The sequence below is a fragment of the Aulonocara stuartgranti genome, assembly GCF_965226115.1.
Source record: "Aulonocara stuartgranti genome assembly, chromosome: 23".
NCBI classification, from domain to species: domain Eukaryota; kingdom Metazoa; phylum Chordata; class Actinopteri; order Cichliformes; family Cichlidae; genus Aulonocara; species Aulonocara stuartgranti.
Window position 1 is genome coordinate 21,773,352 of NC_138958.1, and position 18,726 is coordinate 21,792,077.

At 43.1% G+C, this 18,726-nt stretch overlaps 2 protein-coding genes across 17 annotated transcripts in view; both read left to right on the top strand.

Moving 5' to 3' along the window:
* The first annotated feature begins 3,661 nt into the window (after positions 1-3,661).
* On the top strand, positions 3,662-14,742 carry LOC309700705 (H(+)/Cl(-) exchange transporter 4). Of its 2 annotated transcripts, XM_082524451.1 has the most exons (13): positions 3,662-3,731; positions 3,828-3,869; positions 4,375-4,529; positions 4,644-4,743; positions 4,977-5,164; positions 5,246-5,368; positions 5,625-5,831; positions 5,959-6,039; positions 6,119-6,664; positions 6,748-6,934; positions 7,151-7,549; positions 7,634-7,850; positions 10,550-14,742. In XM_082524451.1, exons 2-13 carry the CDS (start codon positions 3,854-3,856, stop codon positions 10,638-10,640), a joined length of 2,310 nt encoding a protein of 769 aa, XP_082380577.1. In that variant the 5' UTR covers positions 3,662-3,731; positions 3,828-3,853; the 3' UTR covers positions 10,641-14,742. The 2 variants fall into 2 exon arrangements, with proteins under 2 accessions (XP_082380577.1, XP_082380578.1); XM_082524452.1 differs by lacking the exons at positions 3,662-3,731; positions 3,828-3,869 and adding an exon at positions 3,988-4,061.
* A 2,161-nt stretch (positions 14,743-16,903) lies between these two features.
* The window catches only part of LOC309701440 (CLIP-associating protein 1-A-like), a 53,076-nt gene continuing 51,253 nt past the window's right edge, over positions 16,904-18,726 (top strand). For all 15 annotated transcript variants that reach the window (XM_082525630.1, XM_082525645.1, XM_082525639.1 and 12 more), the window contains exons 1-2: positions 16,904-17,219; positions 17,624-18,055. In XM_082525630.1, the coding sequence (XP_082381756.1) occupies positions 17,846-18,055 (210 nt within the window). In that variant the 5' untranslated portion in view covers positions 16,904-17,219; positions 17,624-17,845. The remainder of the gene's footprint in view (positions 17,220-17,623; positions 18,056-18,726) is intronic.

Below are 18,726 nucleotides of genomic sequence, written 5' to 3' on the forward strand. Positions count from 1 at the left end.
ATTCCAGTGAAAAATGAAGTTAAGTATCTAGGCATCTATTTAGACAAAGACATCAACACTAGAGAATCAAAAAACCTAAAAGACAAAATTGATGGCATGTCCAAAACACTAAATCATTGGTTGACGAGAGATATTACAATTTTTGGACGCAATCTATTATCCAAATCAGAGGGCGTCTCAAAGATGGTTTATCCAGCATACTCACTATACATTACCCCGAAAAGCATTAAGAAGATTAACTCTATAATCTATCAATTCATTTGGCGCAATAAAACACATTACATTAAAAAATCACAACTTGTCAAAGATTACGCTAAAGGTGGTATAAAGTCAATTGATTTTCAATCAATGGTTGGAGTATTTAAAATAAACTGGATAAAAGCCTTCCTCTTGAAACCTGACTCCATATGGTTCCATATCCCAAAAAATATTTTCAAAAAGGTGGGAGGGTTGGATTTTCTCCTGAAATGTGATTTTGATATATTGAAGTTGCCTGTGAAACTGTCAGAATATCATAAGCAGGTCTTGTCTTATTGGAAGATGGTGTTTGCCCATAACTTTTCACCACATTGCTCCACCTTGTGGAATAACAGAACAATTACAATTAATAAGAAGTCATTGTTTATTAAAGAGTGGTTTGAAAAAAACATCATCTTTATAACAGACTTACTTGATGAAAGGGGTCAGTTTCTCTCAGTGGGTGTTTTTAATACGAAGTTTAACATTCAGTGTTCCCTTAGAGAATATGACAAGGTTTGTAAGGCAATCCCCTTACCTCTGTTGAGTTTGATTCAAGGTTATTTGTATTACTCTAAGGCACAAATTAGTCTACCTTCTTTACATCTAAACCAGATTCCTTTGACGGATAAAAACTGTAATAATAAAACCATGAACAAGATATTTAAAAACAAATTATTTCACGACTTTAACAGTAACACAAAACTAAAAGGGAGTAATATTAAAATAACGAACAAATATACGCACTTTTTAAAATGGCCTATCCCCCCCAAAGTCAAAGAAATGCAATTTAAAATAATTAATGGATATTACCCAGCAGCTGAAATGCTTAAAAAAAGGTTTGGGTTTGAGGTAGAGCCATGTGGATTTTGTTCACAAAATGCGGAAAGTATTGATCATTTGTTTTTTTCCTGCTCAGTAACAACTGACTTTTGGCAAGATCTAGTAGACTGGTTGAGTATAAGAATAGATGGGATGACCCCACTGACTCTAACACAAGTTTTATATAATAATGGTGATCCATCTAAGGAACTGTCCATGCTACACAAGGTGGTGATAATTATGGGCAAATACCACATACACAAATGCAAATGGAAAAGTAAAAGACCTTCCCTAACTGTATTGAAAATTGAATTAAAATCTTTTTTGTCATCTTTAGAATTACTGAGGGATTCATGTAAAGAGGCTGCTTTGATATGCGACAATGGGACTCAATCTCTATCCTTTTAATGATTGTGTTTTTGGTGTACTAAGTAAGCCACATGTATGTTAAAGTGTTCGCAGAAAGGAAACTGTTATATGTCATAAAAATGGCCTTCATATATTTATGTATATGTATATATGTGTTTTTTTTTTTTGTTTTGTTGTTTTTTTTTTTGTTTTTTTTTTTTTTGTTTTTTTTTTGTTTTTTTTGTTTTTTGTTTTTTTTGTTTGTTTTGTTTTTTTTCGTTTGATTTCTTATTCAACCTTTTCAAGATGTTGTTGCACAAATGTTGTCTCCCAACGAGAGATTGTAATATGTGCATAAATTTAATTAAAGTATTTAAAAAAAAAAAAAAAAAAAAAAAGAATAACAAGTATATCTTAAAATGTTTGCAATAATGAAGCATTTCAGTACAATGTAGACAAAAACGAAAAATAAAAAGATAGTTACGGATCAGGACTCCCCGATCCTTACTGCGCATGTGTAAAGTCTGACCGTATAAATCGAGTCTACCCGATCCGTACCGCGCATGTGCAGATGTTTTCTTCTTCTTCTGTTCGTTTAATGGCAGTGTACTCCCCAGTGTACGAGGATACCGCCACCTGCTGACCGAGCGAATAAACCCTATTGTAAACTGAATTAGCGTCATTACAAACGTGTGTTAAATTTGATTTAGCGATAGTCGAGTGTGTTTATGCTTGTCTGTGAGGAGAGGATTGTTGGAATAGTGATGATGATGTGCGCTATCACTGTCAATTGTCAGTAAACACTTCATCTGGCTGATGAATCTACACGTGAGATATTACAAAGTCTGCATTATTAACTCTGTAATTAGGCGCCATTCTCCTTATTTTACGGTGCTGTTGCTCAATCGGGGGACACTCTCTGTTGAGGAGAAAAGCATGAATTTCTTTGTATACCGATTATTCATTGTTTAAATGTCCCGGGCAGTCGAAAAGGAGGCAGAGCTGTTGAGAAATGCTAGGAGCTAACTGGGCGCTAACCGTATCATTCAAATATATTGGATGTCGCAATGTTGGCAGAGAGGAAGTGACGTAAGATTCGCGCATGCGGGGTACCGATCGGGTTTCCGGTACGGATCGGGTAGTGACACGGGGTTTCTCACAGAGTTCAGCCATTTTGAGCACTCAGCTTGTGTGCTGATGATGTTCTAGTATTACTTGTTGAATATTAAATGCACTAAAATTAGATGATGGAATAAGTTAATGTTGATCTTAAAGGTCATGAATCTACTTTATTTTGTTACATTTGATGCTCGAGCGGCACTGGATAGATGTCTGTGTGTATTCTTACTGTGCTGATACGTTACCACATACTGTAAAACTACAGCCTGTGGGTTTTTGTATATTCTTTTCATAATTTTATTCTGTACATTGAGTGTAAATAATATATTGCTTCATTGCTATGCAGTGTATAGCAATGCTCCTTTAATTCAGTTAAAGGGCAATACTGTAAAAAAAAATCTACCATAGTTTATGGTTTATTTCTGATTTCTGATAGAAATGTGCACATTGATGATAGAATAAGCTGATTGTGACTTAAAGATTGCATTCATGATTAAGATGCACTGTATAGACTATAGTTAGAAATTAGAATTAATGTTTTGTGCTTGTTTTGTTATAGCACTTACATTATTTACACATGGCCATGTATATCATTAGAGTGTGAACTGAATTAGTAATAGTCCTGTTGTTTACAGGCTAGGTTTTTTTATGGGATCGTGAGACCTGGATCTCTTCCTGACGAGGAAGATGGCGAACCTTTCCCTTTGAACCGAACCACAGCCATTCTGAGTTGGCCCAGAAGGGCAGGTTGCTCTTCAGAATCAGAATCAGAATCAGAAATGTCCATCACGCCACTCTTGTGTTAATCTATGCACGGTCTGAAGCATGTGTGTGGGAATGTATGTGAATGTTTTACTGTTATATCTTATTAGTATTTTAAGTATTCTATCTATTTTATTTATTGAATTTTATTGTTTTATTTATATTTTGATATTGCTAGGGATGATGCAATGATCGGGGACCATTCTTAATTTCGTTGTTCTCATGACAATGACAATAAAGTTTCTGATTCTGATTCTGATTTTGACTTTGGTTTGTAATTTTTCAAACTTTACTCTTTCTTGTAATTCCCACGCGTGGCCACCAGAGGGCAGAAAAGACTCCAAACACCTGAAACACGACGAGCTTTGAGGTGGTCCAAGCAAAGCGCGATCCCGAAGTATCGCGATACTGGCAGGTTGCAGGGAGCCTTCTGCGACGCTTCCGTAGGCTTTTATTTATTTTTCTCTCGCTGAATTTTACTAAAATGAAATTTTTATTTGACAACGTATCAGTTAATAATTGAAGAGATTTTATTTTAGACCCGCAGCGGTGAGCACGGAGCAACATGGAGGTCGCTGAAGGTAAACAACAACAACAGCCAGTGAAATGATGCTGAGTTAGCCTGGTTAGCTTCAGGAGCTAACGTAAATAAAGGCTCCGCAGTGCTGTTTGTGCTGCTGGATCATTTCAGGTGCGAAGTCTGACAAACACAGTGGGGACTCTCGGTGGTGATTGCATTCATGTCAGAGGAGATAGTTGTTGTTGTTCTTCAGGTAAAAGTGAGGAGATCTGCCCTCATCCTGTGATATGAGGCAGGTGAAATGCTTCCCCCCCCCTCCTTTTAACTCATCGGGATCTTTGAATTCAGTAAAGGCTGACTGCACCCGGCTCCTCCTCCTCAGTATAAACAGAAATGCATATTATTAAAAACACGTGGATCTTTAATTTAAGCTTTTATTCTTATTTATATGAATGTGTTGAGCAGGTGAAATCTCATTAAACCGATGAGCATGGACATTAACGTTAAATAAACAGTGAGTGTTTACAAATCAAATTAACACTGATGACGTCCTCACTTTCTTCCAGGTGTGAGTGCCGCCACGCCCACGGAGGAGATGAATGGTGCCGGGAACCTGATGGACTTCCTGGATGAGCCTTTCCCCGATGTGAGCACGTACGAGGACTTCCACACCATTGACTGGCTGAGAGAGAAATCCAGGGACACAGACCGCCACCGTAAGGTGTGTGCTTCATCTATTCCTCTCCCTCCTCATTGTGAGGCGTGACACATGACGCGTGAGCTTTTATTTGAAATCCACACTGCAGACCTGTAAGTTGATCCTGTGTTTCTGCAGATCACCAGCAAGAGCAAAGAGTCCCTCTGGGAGCTGATTAAGAGCCTGCTGGACGCCTGGTCGGGATGGGTGGTGATGCTGCTCATCGGCCTCCTCTCAGGTCAGGCTCGCTGTGTCTCTGATCTCCTCCTCCTCTTCGTGCTGCTGGGCTTAAAGTTCCCAGGCTTCATCTATCTAGCTTCCTTTTTACCTTTATTTCTGTTTCTTACTCTGTTGTTGAAGCTGCAGACGTCTCTCTGGATGTCCGAGCGACACCGGAAGAGAAACAGGAGCAATCTGAGAGTGATGAAGGTGTCTCTGAGGTGGAATGACTCCTCCCCTTCTCCTCCACAGGGACGCTGGCCGGCGTGATCGACCTCGCCGTGGACTGGATGACGGACCTGAAGGAGGGTGTGTGCCTCTCGGCGTTCTGGTACAGCCATGAGCAGTGCTGCTGGACCTCCAACGAGACCACGTTTGACGACCGGGACAAGTGCCCACAGTGGCAGAAGTGGGCGGAGCTGATGACAGGCCACGCCGAGGTTGAGTTGCCCGCTTTTAGTGGTTGTGTGTGTTTCTTCAATGAGTGGACAGAGTGATGAGCTAACTCTGTGTTCTCTCAGGGAGCCGGAGCGTACGTGCTGAACTACTTCCTGTACATCCTATGGGCTCTGCTCTTCTCCTTCCTGGCGGTGTCACTGGTGCGAGTGTTCGCTCCGTATGCCTGCGGGTCGGGAATCCCGGAGGTAACAAACTTTTTCACTGGATAAACAAATTCAATCAGTTGGAGTTGGCTCAGTTCATTTGAGCAGGCTTCTAATGAGGTGTGTTACTTGCAGCAGGTGGCATTAGGCCACGCCCCCATGCAGATACAGGAACTGAAGCCATGACACAGATGGTTTTTAACAGTTTTCCTGTGGGACTTTTTAAATGGAGTCTGATTGCGCTTTCAGCCGTGCGTTCGCTCTCACATGTCTCCGTCTGTTTGCATGTTTTGTGCAGATCAAGACGATCCTCAGCGGCTTCATCATCCGGGGCTACCTGGGGAAGTGGACCCTGCTGATCAAGACAGTCACGCTGGTGCTGGCCGTGTCGTCGGGCCTGAGCCTGGGGAAGGAGGGTCCTCTGGTCCATGTGGCGTGTTGCTGCGGAAACCTCTTCTGCAGCCTTTTCTCCAAGTACAGCAAGAACGAGGGCAAGAGGCGAGAGGTATGCTGCGGAAAAAACACTCCTAACCTTTGACCTTTTAAGGGCAGTAAGATTTCCTCACAGTGTGCACGCTCTCCCCTCGATGAAGGAAAAGTCACGTAGATGTATGTGTGTCTGCCTCCTGCAGGTGCTGTCGGCGGCGGCGGCAGCTGGAGTGTCGGTGGCGTTCGGCGCGCCCATCGGAGGAGTCCTGTTCAGCCTGGAAGAGGTTGGCTATCAGACCGGACACAGAGTATCTGTAGCTCCTCCTCCTCTCTCCTAACGATGTCCTGTGCTTCCTCCTGCAGGTCAGCTACTACTTCCCTCTGAAGACTCTGTGGCGCTCCTTCTTCGCCGCACTGGTCGCAGCCTTCACGCTGCGCTCTATCAACCCATTTGGAAACAGCCGCCTGGTGCTCTTCTATGTGGAGTACCACACGCCGTGGTACATGGCCGAGCTGGTGCCCTTTATCCTGCTTGGCGTCTTCGGCGGCCTCTGGGGGACTCTCTTCATCCGGGCCAACATCGCCTGGTGCCGGCGGAGGAAGACCACACAGCTGGGGAAGTACCCGGTCTTGGAGGTGATCGCCGTGACGGGGATCACTGCCCTTCTGGCTTACCCCAACCCATACACCCGCCGCAGCACCAGCGAGCTTATCTCAGAGCTCTTCAATGACTGTGGCGCGCTCGAGTCGTCGCAGCTCTGCGATTACGTCAACAACCCCAACATGAGCCGGCCGGTGGACGACATCCCGGACCGCCCAGCGGGACCTGGTGTCTACAACGCCCTGTGGCAGCTCACCCTCGCACTCATCTTCAAGATCGTTATCACCATCTTCACCTTCGGCATGAAGGTCAGTGCGAGGAAGACGATGGGCTGGAAGTCGGTGTTTGTTTCCTGTTTCTGTTTCTCTGAGCGGATCTCTTTCCTCCTCAGATCCCCTCGGGTCTCTTCATCCCCAGCATGGCGGTCGGGGCCATCGCCGGGCGGATCGTCGGGATCGCCGTGGAGCAGATGGCCTACCATCACCACGACTGGATCATCTTCAAGAACTGGTGCCGGCCCGGCGCCGACTGCGTCACGCCAGGACTGTACGCCATGGTGGGAGCCGCCGCCTGCCTGGGTGAGTGCACCGTTCACCCATTAGAAGCTTTAAGATGTAGACATGATGAGGCCTTGTGTCAGGCCTGCCTGAAACAAGCTGTTTTAGCTCCTCCCCTTTTAACCCAAGCTTTGTTCTGATTGGCTGCCCCTGGTAAACAGCAGAAACTTCTCACACTGTGAATGGTTGAATTAAGTCTCCTCCTGTGATGAAGCAGCTGTGTTTGTGTTGCTTCAGGCGGTGTAACGAGGATGACCGTCTCGCTGGTGGTCATCATGTTTGAGCTTACCGGCGGCTTGGAGTACATCGTCCCCCTGATGGCCGCTGCTGTCACCAGCAAGTGGGTGGCAGATGCATTCGGTAAGGAGGGCATCTACGAGTCACACATCCTGCTAAACGGCTACCCGTACCTGGACGTGCGGGACGAGTTCACCCACCGCACGCTCGCCACCGACGTGATGCGTCCCCGCAGGAACGACCCACCGCTGGCTGTCCTCACGCAGGACTCCACGACAGTAGAGGATGTGGAGACGCTGATCAAAGACACGGACTACAACGGTTTCCCCGTGGTCGTGTCCAGAGAGTCAGAGAGGCTCATCGGCTTCGTCCAGCGCAGAGACCTCACGCTCGCCATCAGTAAGTCAACCGCAAATGCACGTTAGTCTTTAGTGAATCCGATCGAAAGGTTTCCACTGACTCCTCCCCTCGATCCATCCACAGAGAACGCCCGTCAGAAGCAGGACGGCGTGGTGAGCAGCTCAGTGGTCTACTTCACCGAGGACGCACCGCAGCTGCCGGCGAGCAACCCACAGCCGCTTAAGCTGCGACGCATCCTCAACCTCAGCCCATTCACCGTCACCGACCACACGCCCATGGAGACCGTGGTGGACATCTTCCGCAAGCTTGGTCTGCGCCAGTGTCTGGTCACCAGGAGCGGGTAAGAGCACGCCAAATGCCATCTGCTGTTACAGCCTGAAATATGGAAACGGTTGAAAATTCTCTTTTTTCTTTTTTTTTTCGCCTGTCCCATTTATGTTCTTTTGCCATCAGAATTGTTGTCTAAAGGCAAAGAAAGATGCCCAATGCATTTACTTTACCAAATGGACCATCCTGGCCTTGCCGTATTAGTCTGTTTGATTGACCTTTGTTTTTATTGTTTATTTTATTTTATTTTCACTTGCTACACACGGGACAGACATGACTGGGGGAAAGAAAAACAGCAGGGAAGAGGAACGGTGATGAAAGGCAAAAACCAAAAACAAACAAAACAAACAGACAAAAAATACATATATCAGTCACCTGGATCACCTGTTGAGAAAGAAAAAAGAAAACAAGCAAAAAAAGAGAGCAATATAATAAACAACATCATCGTGATGATCTATGTGAAGATAACAGCAAATACTAAATAATGAATATTATTGTGCAGCACATAGAATCGACAGAACACAGTGTGCTTTGAGGTAGGAGCCAAAAAGGGTGTAGTTTGTGTGTGTGAGCACCCGTGTGTACACCTGTGAGCATGAGCGCGCTTGTATTCAAAAGGTGCCTTCATGTAATGATCTGCTAGAGGGTTGAAACGGGGTCAGATTTCATGCACCTACAAAGTCCTGAAAACATAGTTTCACTTTGTTGGTGACAAACTGGATCATTTGCAGTTGTCCTGCCACCAAAAATACTGTGAATACCTTGACTTTAGCAGTGACGTTCATCAGTAAAAACCCTGAAACCGTTTGTAGCTCAGAAGCTGATCTGTATCATTCCTTTAAAATGTCAGAGAAGGATTCTCTCCAGTCTGCAGGAAACAGAGAAGCAGCAGCTTCATGTTTCCTGCTCACCTCTGATGTCATTGGCTGCTCTGTTGGTAAGAGCAGCCAGTATTTCAGGGCTTTATCTAGAATAATAGAGATCGGGTGTTCGGTGCAGTGTTTTCTGTTCTATGTGCCAGTCTTTTTCTAAATATACAGTTTAAAAAAAAAAGATGAGGAAGGTGAAGCTGGGCTGAAGTTTTTAAGGTCATATTTCTGCAGCAGCCGGCTTAGCTTAGATCAAAGAGATCAGCAGCTTTTTCATTAGGTTATTTTAAGGGCAAACGGCTCCCTCTAGTGACTCAATGAGATCATTTGTCTTAATAGTTATGAAGCAAAGTGACATAAATAATTGTTAAAACTCCTAAAACCAATTAATTTATGACTTCTTTAATCGTTATTACATCTTTATTACCTCTGTTACTTATTTTAAAAAAATAAAAATGAAAATAGGTCTCCTATAACCAAGATTTAAATAAACCCAAATGTATTCAGTGTTTACTAGGGATGGGTATTGATAAGATTTTCACGATTCCGGTTCCATTTTCGATTCTGTTTAACAATTCGATTCTTTATTGATTCTTTTTAAAAAGGAGAACACTAAGGTCGATTAGCTTAGAACTTTGTTTTTTATCTTCTCTTTGAACAAGATAGAAATTTAGGAGTAGCATGGCCTTACAAACCCAGCAGTGAGATCTTAAGAGATCCAGCCTACGGCTCTTCAATGGGGTGTCACAGGGTCCCCAGGAAAAAAAATTGTAAATGTAAAATAATAAAATAAATATTCTTCTGTAGCAATAACAAAGTATAACATAAATTATTCTGTAGCAATTACACAAGAATATCCAGTAATGTCCCTGCCTACAATTAAACACATTACTGAAAATCGGGGGCATCTGCTGTGGCAAATGGGTGCAAGCCTTTTACCACAAACTTAGTCACTGCTGGGTGACATTCGTCTATCCTGGCCTGAAAGGAGACGCTACCGGTAGACTGCAGCGAGAGCTGCCAGCATCTGAGCCAGACTGTCTGTCTCATCATGGTCACCTAAATGCACAGTGATGGCAGGTTTTGTAATAAGGCAGATCGCGCTAACATAATATGCACTGTTAGTTGATTATTTACCTGCCGCATTAACGGGAGAGGACGTGCAAACGTTACCGCTGCTGCTGGGTTGAGATTCACGAGTCCGGCGCGGAATTAAAAACACGACATTCATTTAAGGTCATCGGGTGTTTTGTGAGCAAATGCTTTTGCATATTCGTAGTGTTTCCTCCCTTAAATGAAATATCTACTTTTCAAGTATTGCAAGTTGCCCTGTTGTCATCTGTTCTCATAAAGTATAACCAAACTTTTTAGTGTTTGAGCCGCTTAAAGGCGCCATATTTCCTGCCAGGTAAATGACGCTCCGCAACGTGGTGACGTCATTCGTGGGCGACTGGAATCGATAAGGGAATCGTTTGCAAAAATGACAAACAATTCCAAGGAATTGAAACAATGGGAACCGGTTCTCAACAAGAACCGGGTTTTGATACCCATCCCTAGTGTTTACTCACTTATATGAGAGGTCAGCTGGTGTTTAGAGGTCAGGACACTTTGTGATCCAGCCCGCAGTGTCCATGCTTTGCTGTTTCTGCCAGGAACAGCAACAGCAAAGGAAGCTGGGTCTTAGACTCAACTTTCTCCTGTAGTTGATTGATCTGTGTGATCAGAGTGGCTGTCAAGCTGATCTGGTTGCAGTTTCAGTTTGTCTCCTCTAATCTGCACATTCTTCCTTTACTCATCACATGGGCAACGACCTCTGACCTTTGTTTGCATCCCTCCTCTGCAGGCGTCTCCTGGGCATCATCACCAAGAAGGACGTTTTGCGTCACATGGCCCAGATGATGAACCAGGATCCAGAGTCCATCATGTTCAACTAGCGTGAGAGGCGGGTTTACTGCCCTGATGGTGTAAATATGTCAAACTGGAAAGATGACGCCACGCTGCTCTGCTACCTGTGAAAAGCCCCTCCCACCTCCCTCAATATCCTCCCACCCCCGCAGTGGCAGGAAGGCTTTAAAACATAGTGAATCCACCTTAACGTCGTTCATTTGCTGCTGCTCGTTCAGTTTAGAGATTCAGATGAAGGGAAACTGCGACTTCAGGGCGGTGTGTGTGTGTATGGAGTGAATCGCAGGGTTAACGATCATCTCTGATCATATTTAAATGAAATTTGGACCTCTGAGGCTCCGTGATGATTGTTTTTATTGATTCATGGTGTAGGTTTTAGAGATGATCTCATTCAGAAGGGTGTCTTTATTCTGCCTAGCTTTCCTCTCTTTAAGAGCTCAAACGGCTCTGTGTGTTAGATGTGTATATTTAGCCCTAAAACACTCAGACTTTATAAAGATTTATAAAGTTTTAACATATTTGGTGAAGTGCTATTCCCCAAATATCCAGATCCAGACCTGTTGAGTGATCTTCAGGCCCGAAACGTCAACATATTTAGAAAGTTTAGCTCTTCTTTGAATCCAAATTCAACTTTCTCGGTTAAGAAAATGCACTACAAGTATGTATGAAACACACACACTTCTGAATGAGATGATATTCAGTCATAACTGGAAAATGATCATGTGTATCTTTAAATCTGGAGGTGAAATGGGACCAGCTGTGAGGGTCACACACATCTGGAGCTGATTTTATTTGAAGTTGAGGACTTTGTTGCACTTTGTCTTTTTTTGTTGTACGTGTTGCTGCCATATTTATATATTACTCCTGCCTGTGTTCATGCGTCTGGTGGACATGCCAGCTCCCTCAAACACTAAACCTTGTTTGTTTGTTTGTTTGTTTTACTGTAGCATTGGTTGTTCTTCTAATTACCAGCCAATCAGATTCTTTGCACAGAGAGGAAATCACAAAGCTCTCCAACTAAACTCCACCCATGAAAATCAAAAAGCAACCCTGATCTTAGAGGATGGGTGTGCACCTCTGAACCGCTTCCAGTCATCTCAGCTGTTTTCCTCATAGAGACGACCTCCCCTGGACCCTGAATGACCAGCTTTGACCTCGGTACATATCCATAAAGTTGTGGTTTGATGGCCTTTAGAATAGTTTTGGGGTTTTCACGAGTTTATCAGATCAGAGAAGAGCTAAAGGCTTCATCCTGGTTGAATTTCAGTGAGTAACAAGTTAAAATGCTCTGTGGTTGTCATGTTTGACCTGATTGCACAAAGATTTAACATCTAATTTAACACCAAACCAGAAAACTTAAAAAGCAAACAGCATCCATTAGAACAGCTCCCAGAGCAGGCAGCTCAGTGTTTCTTTCCTGCACTGCAGGAGGGGAAAAAAGCAAATTTTCATCATTTTATTTGCTGCTGAGGCATTTAATCCACATTATTTCTTTGGTACTACATTTATATTTGGTATTAATGATCAAAGCTGTAATCTGCAGGAGAGACGGCGGCTGCAGCAAATTTTACCCCTAAAGCAGCTGAAAAGACTCTTTTCTTCTCCTTGTTGAGGAGATGGTTTGAAGACATCTGACATGTTATTTATTTATTCAGTGTTGAAGGTGTTTGTTTTGACTCGTTTAAAGAGAAGATAGTCACTAAAGGACTTTTAGCGAGCTGTGTCCAAATATCAGTGGTGCTGGAAGCGGTCCAGAGCTGCACGAGGAGGCGATGGAAGGAGCTTCGTTTCCTCCTCTAAGTTCCTATTTAACAATATGAAACCTGCTTTAGTTGCTCTAAAGGCTCCCACACATACTCACAGGCCCTAGTTCTAGTTCAAATAAGCTAATCGAGCTCTTTCTTTTAATCACAAACTGGATTTAAAGACAAAGCAAAGGGAAAATGTTGCCAAGTCACTCATAATTAAAGGCCATGTGAGCAACGCTTTGCTTTTCACTCTAGTGAATCATCTAAGAGAAGCTAAGTCAGAGAAACAGTGTGTGTCTGTGTGTGTGAGCCTTTACAGCAGCGGTTTCATACCCACCAGTCTGATGCTGCTTTAACACTTTAAGGTACTGTGAGCTCCCGTTATGTAAACTGACATTAACTAACTGTTACCATGTGAGGATGTGATAATGTGTCCACGAAGGTCATTTTAAAGCTGATCTGAGCGCGCTCAGTGCTCGTTGTGTTTGTGTTGGTGTGGAAAGACACGGGTGCTGCTGACACTCCACACAGACGAGAACCTTTGAGGGAAACTCGTCCGTTTAGTGTTTTCTTTGACAAATGCCAACAGAATGTACCGGAAAGCTCTCTGTGCTGTAAATACTGAACGTTTAGTGTTTGTTAAGTTAGTGCGTTTCAGACAGGATAACATCAACTCCACGTTTTATTTGAATGGTGGGTGGTTATGAGGTAGAAATCACACATCTGCACTTTTGTTTGTGGGCTTTGGAAATAAAGGGACTGAAGAACAAACGAAAACTTTGAACTTAACCTCAGAATAAACTCGACTCCCTTTTTTATTTATTTTTTACTTAGAAGCTTTTAAAAACTCTAATCACACAGAATCAACAGTAATTTAATCAAAACTGGATCCATTTTTTAAAAAATATTAAAAATATTTACTCACTGTTTCACATCAGGGGGATCAGTAAAGCATCCATCTGTTTAAATGAACTGGATTAGTCCACCAGATGGCGCTGGTCGTTCAGACCTCCTGACAAGCCTGTCTGTTTCCTGCCACAGTCCAAACACGTCCACATTAGCTTCACCTAATTTAAGTGTGGTTATTTCTCTGACTTCACCTGTCGCCGTGGGATACGCTCCAGCCCCTCTGTGACCTTACAAAATAGATACAATCGATCAAAACAGACAGTCTGCTCTGAAGTGAGAAGCATTAACTCCTTTCTTAAAGATCATCAAACATTAAAAGCAGCCTGAATCCAAACAACGCCATAAAAATTGTAAGATTAACACCACACATTTGTATTTATTAAGATTTCTGATGCAACACAGCCAGTAATCTTTCAAGAAAGAGTCAACAATTTGTGGACTGGACACTTCCTCCTCTTTGGTGGCTCTCTCCATCTCCAACTCTGTAATAAAAACTCTTCCTCTGCACTGTGTTAGAGTTTTTCTGTTTGCTTGTTTTTTTCATTTGGATCTTGCTTTTATTATCTTTAATTATCTCTTATGCAAACAGAACTGTCTGAGCACATTAATATCTTTACATATTAAACGTTTCATTCGGTGTTTCAATACCAACTTTTTGATCTGCACAAAACTGCTTCTGCATCAAAGCAGTAAGATTAACATGGTGCAGTTTATTAGAGCCAAACTTAAAGCTGCTGCTTTTACCTTGTGTCATTACTATTCACAGTTAAAACGTGTTTTCTCTGTAGCTATGAACAGCTGAACTCGTGCTTTTGATGTACCGCGGACAGAGGTGACAGCACAGCGGTGGTTCTCCAGAGCCAAGATGGTCTGAGCATTGCATTTGAGATAAATCCACATTAACCACAGGGAGACACATCCCGATGTTAAGACCGCCATGTTTATAAACCTGACCGTGTAGACTTCCTTTGAACTTCCTGTATGTGGTCCATGATGTGGACATCAGCTGTGTTTGTCAGTAATAGCCCTACACAAAGCTACACTTTAAAAGATACATAACTGCAATATTATTTCCATTTCAGGCTTTTTTATGTGTTTGATTTTAGAGTCCACAGACGCACCAACAGCAGTTTTTATATAAAAACACCAACTTCTCCTGAATTTAATTGATGTTTATGTTTCTGAGGTAAAGGTGTTTCCCTCCTGGTTTTCCAGCCATCTGGGTGACACAGAGACAGTACTTCTCAAACAGGAAATTCTGCAGCTCCATGTGGAATTCCGTCAGGAAGTCCAGGTCGGTGTACATGACCTGGAGCAGCACCAGCATCTCCGCCTCTCCCCACTGCCTGTCAGCAGCAGCACAGTATATGTGTGTGAGAGTGTGTTTTATGTGGGTTGGCACTGACCGGTTGTCAATGATGGGAGTCTTTTGTTTTTTTTAGATGTTCTCACACTTCTTCCATCACCTGCAGGGACATACAGCAACAGAGACTCAGTGCTGCCCCCAAAGGCAAAATAAAGCAACTACATGTTTATAAAAACCTGTTATATCCTCAGTCTGACTGATATTTATGTTGTTATTACATAAACAGCTCTTTAATTTGCAGTTACATGTGTGGTGTTGGAGTCTTTATCTGGCAGCACACTCAGAAACTGGCCACAAATGAACTAATAATACAAGTGAAAATTGTTGTTATGATACTTTAATAACGTTTTTATATTATGACAAAAATATGACAATAATGACACATTAAGTCATAACCTTGAGCATTTGTATTACATCGCTGGATACAAATTAAAAAAAGAGTGAGCAAGTCATAATTATGATATTTAGGCTCATTATTGTCTGATATGAGGCATTAAGTCATTGTTAATTATTAATTAGAAGATGCTAAATCCTAATTTTAAGATATGATGAAGGCATCGCTTCTTATAAGTATATGAGGTCCAAATATCAAAAGAAAGACATTCATGAGTATGACAATAAAGTTCATTATCATACTAAAGTCATCTCTTATGAGACACTAAATGATTGTTATGAGAATTTCCATCAAACCTGTGAGATACTAACTTGTAATTAAGAGATAATAAGTCATAATTATGCTTACTCACATTGTTATTGGTGACAGTCTTCCAAAGGGATTTATTATTAAAGGTTTAGCTACTAAATCTTAAAGGATGGTGAAGTAAAACGTTCCTTCACTGTTTATTGTAATGAGTGAACTATCCAGCTTGTTCCACAGTATTTTAGTTTCACTTTGGTGTTATTTTTCCCTGATGTGAAGACTTCTCCCTGATAGGGCCCTGGCTGTCACATGGCTTATTCATGACTCTCTTGAGATGGACGAGGCTCTTTTAACCACATAGAGGTCAGACCCTCACTCTGAAGCTGCAGGGACGTTCATGAAACACGGAAACTTACTTACTTACATCATTCCTGATTTCTTAGTTTTTGTGTATTTGTCATGCTTACATGTTCCAGATCATCAAACACATTTAACACTAGACAAAGATAACACAAGTAAATACAAAATTATTTCTTCACTGAGTGAAAAATGCTATCCAAACCTACCTGCCCCTGTGTGAAAAAGTGATTGCCCTATAAACCTCATTAATGGTTCTTGTGTGACTTGGTAGCAATCAAGTGTTTGCGATAACTAGCAATGAGTCATCACTGTGGAGGATCTTCAAGATCAGCTTTTGTCTCATCAGTCCACAGAGTATTTTTGCCCAGTCTCTTTCTTATTGTTGAATCATGAACTCTGACCTTAACTGAGACAAGTGAGCCCTGCAGTTCTGTAGATGTTGTTCTGGGTTCTGCTGTGACCTCCTGGATGAGTCATCAGTGCACTCTTGGAGTAATTTTGGTTACCCGGTCACTCCTGGGAAGGTTCACAACTCTTTCAAGTTTACTCCGTTTGTGTAAAATGGCTCTTTATTTGGTTCACTGCACTCCTGAAGCCTTACAAATGGCTTTTTAACACTTTTCCAGACTGATAGATGCCAGTGACTTTGTTTCTCAGCTGTTTCTGTAGCTGTTTCAACTCTTTTAGCCTGCCTCATTTTGTCATACATGTTCTGTTTTAATTCAAATTGAACTCAGTTTTCCAAAAATGTGGTTAATCACAGCTAATTTGCAGTGAATTTCTTTTTCACACACGGCCAGATATGGCTTTCCCCCCCTAATAAATAAAATCATCATTTCAAAACTGCATTTTATATTTAGTTGGCTTATCTTTTAAAAAGAATATATTAAAATTTGCTTGATGATCTGAAACATGCAAGTGTGACAAATATGCCAAACAAATCTAAGAAATCAGCACATATACAGCCCTTACGTTCACAGTGCGCATAGTGACTTCTTCTGAGACTTTTAGACAACCGGATCAAAATGTAGGCCCTGTCTCTAACCTTTGAGATCTGCAACAAGCAGTGGTCTCCAAACTCAGTTCTCTCTAACTTCTCATTCACCATAAAAATAAATAAATAATTTTTGTTGTCATCTCGGAGCCAAGTTGGGCCCGGATGACACCTCTTGACTCTGACAGGCACACCTTGAATTTTTAAAAGGGGTCACCTGAGGCTGACGGGAGAGCCCTCCCAACCATGTACGCCCTCCTCCGGCTGTAGTTGCGCGCTTCTGCCGGGAGGTGTCGCGACTATGCGGCTTCACTCGACTCGCTGCAGGACTCTACGGCGTCTGGCAGGGGTCATGATTTGATTTACTACGGCAAATAATAATCTTCCCCTTTTTCATTAGCAGCGGGCAGCTCGTCAGTTAGAGAGGTGAGAGGTTAGAAGCGCAGAGATGGCGTGAGCTGCCAGAAGATTAAGATTTCACCAGCGAGGAAGTGATCGCCGAGCCCCACGGAGGAAAGTAACGGTAGTTTGTGGCCGGAGGCAGCATCGCCACTTCTGACTTTTTTCCCTGGGAACGAGTCAGTCCATCCGGTGAGTGGATTTACAGCCGGTCGCTGAATTAATAACTAGTTAATTAAGCCGCCAGGAGTCCGAGAGACAGGTTAGAGGCGTTCACGGCTCTCCTGCGGGGAGAACAGGGTTGAATTTCCCCGCATAGCTAGCACCAGCTCGGCTGTATTTTTGGATAGAAAGCAGGCTATCAGCGAGCTAGCAGCTGAAGCTAACAGCTCAGTTAAACTGTCCTGACACCTAACTTAATGGTCACCTGTGTTAGCGCCCCTTAACGGCCCGTTAGCTGAAAGCACAGAGGCACTGCTAAGACCACGCTAGGATCTGGAGGTCAGCAGGCTGGAGTCTTTTAATCTGGAGGTGATAGTTGTGGAAACTTGGCTCTAATTCTCGCCTTTTTTGTTCTCCCCCTCATTAAATCACAGCAAAGCTGTGCAGGAGAATGAAGCCCAATGCCGGGCACAGCCCTCCGCAGCAGGACAGCCTGGAGCTCTCTCCTTCTTCCACATTAGCTGCCTCCTAAGCACAAGCGCCGTGTACGAATCCTGCTGCAGGTCCTGCCAACTGTAACACCTCTGCTGGACCACAGGTGAGGAGGAGCGAGGAGGGAAAACAAGACCACCTGGGGGAGTCTGCTTCCTGCAGCCATGGAGGAGGAGGTGGAGGCGGTGAGCATGGAGTACCTGCTGGAGCAGGTGACGCAGAAGGACCTGGGGAAGAGGCTCCAGGTGGGCCAGGAGGTCATGGAGCTGATCCTGGATGAGGAGAGGTCCCCGGAGCTGGAGCAGGACCAGAGCATGCTGGACAGGATGGTGGACTGCGTGGCCAGCTCCTGGGTCAATTCCAGCAACTTCAAGGTGAGCAGAGCAGCAGCAGCTGGAGGGTGAGATGGGGTAAAAAGAAAAAAAAGATCCCAGTCCTCACATCTGTCAGCGTGCTTGTGAATACAGCACTTCAGCCTCAGCTGTTGCAGTACAGAGGGAGTGGTGCTTTTATTTAGTTGTGAAACTCGGCTGGAGAAGTGCCCTTAATTTAGAGTGTTGGCTGGGTGTGTTAACTGTAACACACCATTTCATTAGGTTTCTCATCCCTCACTGAGTGTCTTTAATAAAAGAAGAGCTGAATGGCTGGTCGTTTTGGGAAGGAAACACTCAGTTTAAGTCACGATGAGAGCCACTGTATTCCTTCTGAGAAGGTGGGGAATTCCTGAGCTGTGGAAACCAAAAATATTAAAACCGACCTGTAATAACATGGCTTTAAACAGCTCGATAAAATAGAGAATTGGCCAAACAAAGCCCCACTAAATACAAGTGTGGTGTTTATTGTGTTATCTTTACCCTCCAGATGTGTTGTAATGTTTGGCTTCCTGTTGACAAATGACACATCTTTGTAATGTCAGCTGATGTCCTGAGAAATGACTGAAGTTAAGAGTTGAATTTCTGGTTATTTTAGGACCAGGATAAGTTATTAACAACTTAGTGATATGCAAAAGTCTTCTTGGGGTAAGCTTTGAAAATGATGGTGAAAG